This window comes from Mesitornis unicolor, unplaced genomic scaffold, assembly GCF_000695765.1.
Source record: "Mesitornis unicolor isolate BGI_N332 unplaced genomic scaffold, ASM69576v1 scaffold20814, whole genome shotgun sequence".
Classification (NCBI taxonomy): Eukaryota; Metazoa; Chordata; class Aves; order Mesitornithiformes; family Mesitornithidae; genus Mesitornis; species Mesitornis unicolor.
Genome location: NW_010179680.1, coordinates 1761 through 6468, shown reverse-complemented (window position 1 = coordinate 6468; position 4708 = coordinate 1761). Strand labels below are relative to the sequence as shown.

At 48.8% G+C, this 4708-nt stretch overlaps 1 protein-coding gene across 1 annotated transcript; it reads left to right on the top strand.

Annotated features, from left to right (window-relative positions):
- Positions 1–4: 4 nt before the first annotated feature.
- On the top strand, positions 5–4435 carry EEF1D (eukaryotic translation elongation factor 1 delta (guanine nucleotide exchange protein); the record flags this gene model as incomplete). Its single annotated transcript, XM_010182872.1, has 5 exons — positions 5–14; positions 1095–1198; positions 2654–2902; positions 3635–3829; positions 4335–4435. Coding segments are annotated over 5 exons (597 nt in total), but the record flags the coding sequence as incomplete, so codon positions are not given.
- Positions 4436–4708: the final 273 nt, after the last annotated feature.

Sequence of the window (4708 nt, the reverse complement as noted above, 5' to 3'; positions counted from 1 at the left end):
AAACCTTCACAGTGGTAAGTGGGAGGATCTTCTGCCATGACAGCAAAACTGGATGGGCTCCAGTGTCTTGATCAGGGAATTGTGGGCTTCTCTCTGGGGCAATTTGTGTTTTTCATAGACTCGTAGAATGTATTGGGGTGGAAGGGAATTTTAAAGCTCACCCAGTCCAACCACTGCAGTGAGCAGGGACATTGGTACCAGATCAGGTTGCTCACAGCCCCATCAAGCCTGACCTTGAATATCTCCAGGGATGGGGCCTCCACCACCTCTCTGGGCAACCTGTGCCACTGATCTACCACATCATGGTGAAGAGCTTTTTCCTCATATCCAACCTAAATCTGCACTTTTCTAGTTTAAAACCATTACCCCTCATCCTATCACTATATGCCTTAGTGAACAGCTCTTCCCCAGCTTTCTTACAGGCACCTTTCAGGTCCTGGAAGGTCGCTATAAGATCCCCCCACAGCCTTGCCTTCTCCAGGCTGATCAACCCCAACTCCCTCAGCCTTTGTTCATAGGAGAGCTGCTCCAGTCCTTTCATCATCTTTGTGGCCTCCTCTTGACCCACTCCAGCACTTTAATGTCCTTTTACTGTTGGGGACTCCAAAGCTGGACACAGTACTCCAGGTGAGGTCTCACCAGAGCACAGCAGAGGGGCAGAATCACTTCACCACATCTTTTGATGCAGCCCAGGATGCCGTTGGCCTTCTGGGCTGCAGATGCACATTGGTGGCTCATGTCAGGCTTCTCATCCACCAGTGCCCCCAAGTCCTTTTCCTCAGGGCTGTTTTCCAGCACATCATCTCTCAGCCTGGATCGGTAACGAGGATTGTCCCCACCCACGTGCAGGACCCTGCACTTGGCCTCGTTGAAGCTCATCACCACTGCTCTCTGGATGGGACCATCCAGCCAATTCCTTACCCACTGAATAGTCCACCCATCAAATCCATATCTCTCTAACTTAGAGAGAAGGATGTTGTGAGGGACCGTGTCTAAGGCCTTGCAGATCTTGCAGAATTTTGAGCAAAAGGAAATTTATCCTGATGCAGAGCCTACAAAATAAGCTTGTTTGGGGTTTTTTTTGCCTCTTACAGTCGTTGCAGACCTTCAGATGGCCATCTTCAAGTTGGAAAGCCGCCTGAATGCTCTGGAAAAATCATCTACCTCCCACCAGCCCTTACCGGTTCCTCCAACCCAGGTGAGCTTTGGTCTCCTGGGTGGCTGAAGATGGAGAGATGCTCATAGGATGAGTTTGTTGTGACTTTACCAGGAATTTTGGCAGCTGCCTCATCATTTTTCCCAAAAATCACAAGTGGAGAGGGATGTTCTGCCCTAAGACTAACAATTTAGTTTAAGAGAAAGCATAGCAGCGATTTGATCAATTCTTATAGGTTTGTTGTGGTTTAACCCGGCAGGCAGCTTGAACACCACACAGCCCACCTTGGGTAGGGGAGAAAACTGGGGAAGAAAGGTCAGAATAATAATAATAGTAGGCCCTGGGAGCAGAATGATGAGTGAAACACTCTGGGAATGACAACCACTGAGGAAAGAGGGAGTGTCCCCAGTAAACCCCTCAGTTTTTAGCGAGCAGGATGTTTATGGTATGGGATAATTCTGCTGGCCAGAAGGATCAGCTCTTGGCTATGTGGTGGTTTTTGCTCTATAAATATGGCCATGCTGGGCTTTTCAAAGGTCCATGTGGTCAGATGTCCTATTTTCACACAGAATCACACAGAATATCAGGAACTGGATGGGACCTGGAAAGCTCATCCAGTCCAACCCCTGCCAGAGCAGGGTCACCAGAGCAGCCACACAGGAATATGGCCAGGGGTTTGAATGTCTCCAGAGAAGGAGACTCCACAACCTCTCTGGGCAGCCTGGGCCATGCTCTGGCACCCTCACACTAAAGAAGTTTGTCCTCACGTTCAAGTTGAACCTCCTGTCCTCCAGCTTGCTCCCATTGCCCCTTGTCCTGGCATTGGACATCAGAGAGCAGAGCCTGGCTCCTTCCTCCTGACACTCGCCCTTTCCAAATTGATCCCCAGGAATGAGGGCACCCCTCAGTCTCCTCTGCTCCAAGCTCAAGAGCCCCAGCTCCCTCAGCCGCTCCTCATAAGGGAGATGCTCCGCTCCCTCCATCATCTTTGTGGCCCTGCTGGACTCTTTCAAGCAGTTTCTGTCCTTCTTGAACTGAGGGCCCAGAACTGGACACAATATTGCAGATGTGGTGTGAGCAGGGCAGAGCAGAGGGACAGGAGAACCTCTCTGCCCTACAACCACCCCTTCTCATCCACCCCAGGATGGCATTGGCCTTCTTGGCTCAAGGGCACATTGCTGGCTCATGGTCATCCTGCTGTCCACCAACACCCCCAGGGCCTTTTCTGCCTGGCAGCTCCAGCTGCTCGTCCCCAAGCCTGTATCTTGTTGGCCAACAGCTGATTCTTCACACAAATCAGAATGGTTTTGGTTGGGGAAACTCCTTTAAGATCATCAAGTCCAACCATGAAGTGGTTTGGGCTGTGTTGGCTGTTTTGAGCAATGTAAACTCCTGTTCCTGAGCTTCTCCCGAGTGCTGCTGTGATTCAACTTCAGGTTAATCTTCTCCCCTTTTTTATCCTTAACGCAAACGTGAACGCACGTCCCCCCAATGAAGAAAGTGGAACCGTTCAGCATCCCCTCCAAAAAAGTGGAGCTCCCTTCAGCTTCACCAGCAAAGAAAGCTGAGCCAGCTGCTGCTGAGGAAGACGATGACGATGACATTGACCTCTTTGGCAGTGACGACGAAGAGGAAGACCAAGAGGCCGCCAAAGTGCGGGAGGAGAGGCTGCGTCAGTACGCGGAGAAGAAGGCCAAGAAACCGGGACTTATTGCCAAGTCTTCCATCCTCCTGGATGTGAAACCAGTGAGTAACTGGAGTAGGGGAGCGTGGATGTCTGTCCTGTAAATCATCTCGCATCCACATCTAAGGGGACTGGTGGGAGTGGACTGGACAAGGGGACATCTGAGCTTCCCCTGATGAGGGCTTGCCCATTTCTTTGATGGAAAAACAGATGAGGAATGCCCTAAAATTGGGAATAAACTTGTTGTGGTTTAGGCAGTTGATCAGTCACCCGATGAGTCTTCCCTGCGTGGGGAGGGCAGTTGGGAAAAGGAAAGGAGACCTGTGGGTTGAAATAAAAACAGATAAAACAATAATGATGATAATACATTATATTAATAACATTATAGTGGGAGAAGAGGCCTCTGGGTAGGACATCAGACTGGACCCTCTTGAGATGTTTCCCAGCAAAGAAACAGGGCCATCCCCAGCAAACTCCCCAATTTATAGCGAGTACAACATTTATGGTACAGAACAACTTTCATGGGTCAGTTTGGGATCAGCCACCCTGGGTTTTCGTGTCCCCCAAGCTTTGCATCTGTTTTAACTCAAGACCACGAAAGACTTTGGTCATGGTGGAACAAAAACCCAGGGCTGGCCATGTCCTCTAGGTAAAAATCCCTTCAACGTGAGCGCTCTGCAGCAGTAGCCAAGGAAAGGCAAGCTTGGACCAGCTGAAATCTGAATTTTGGGTCAGTGGAAACATCTTGATCTCTAGAAAAATGCTAAATTATTAATTCTCTATGGTTTTTACAGTGGGATGATGAGACCGACATGGCAAAGATGGAGGAGTGCGTCCGGTCCATCCACATGGATGGGTTGGTGTGGGGAGCCTCCAAACTGGTCCCAGTAGGTTACGGCATCAAGAAGCTCCAAATCCAGTGCGTTGTGGAGGATGACAAGGTCGGAACAGACATCCTGGAGGAGGAGATCACCAAATTTGAAGACTACGTAAGTCTTTCGGCCTTGGTTGTTGCCAAAATTGGGAATAAGAAAAACCTCGCGTCCTTCATTCAGCGCTGGCTGCAAAGGGAGAAATTCAAATTCCTTCCAACATCACACAACCAGTGCCACTTTTCTTGGTGCACAGAAGTTGCAGCATTAAGGAGAATTAATTTGCAATGATTGGTAGTAATTTAAAGATAATTATGATATGTTTCAATATCTGCTGAATCATTCTCGTATCAAACTGCATTTGTGTGTACAAGGGGTCTTTTGGGGGTCTCTGATGACCCTAAAGAGGCACCTCTGAATATCCTTTCCCTGAAATCAGAGTCTTTCTCCCATTTATGGTCTTTTCTGGGCTCAACTTCCATTTGTATCTCGCTGTTAGGAGAGTGATGTGCCCCATACCTGTTTTTATTAATCTTTGCCTACATTTCTGCTTATATTTAAGCAGGAACTTTGATCTTGAAGTTGCTAGAAACTCAAAATGTGCTGTTTTGTTCCGTTTCAGGTGCAGAGCGTTGACATTGCTGCTTTCAACAAGATCTAGAAGCAAAACTGTAATCCCCCCTCTGAAACTGTAACTAATAAAGATCAAGATTGGGAGTGCAGATGGGGGCGATGGGGTTTTTCTCTGCCAAGTGCAGCTTCTCCAGGGTGATTTGTTGTGAGCTTTGGGGATATTTCCCTTCCTTGATCCCTTCATAAAAGGCACTGAGACAGGGGTCACCTCTGTTTCTGGGTTGAAGGCCTGAGCGCAAATACAGTTTGAGTGGAGAATGGATGGGATGAGGAGAAGGACGTGGGGGTGTGGGTGATGAGAAGCTCAACATGAGCCAGCAATGGGTGCTTGCAGCCCAGAAAGTGACCATGTCCTGGGCTGCA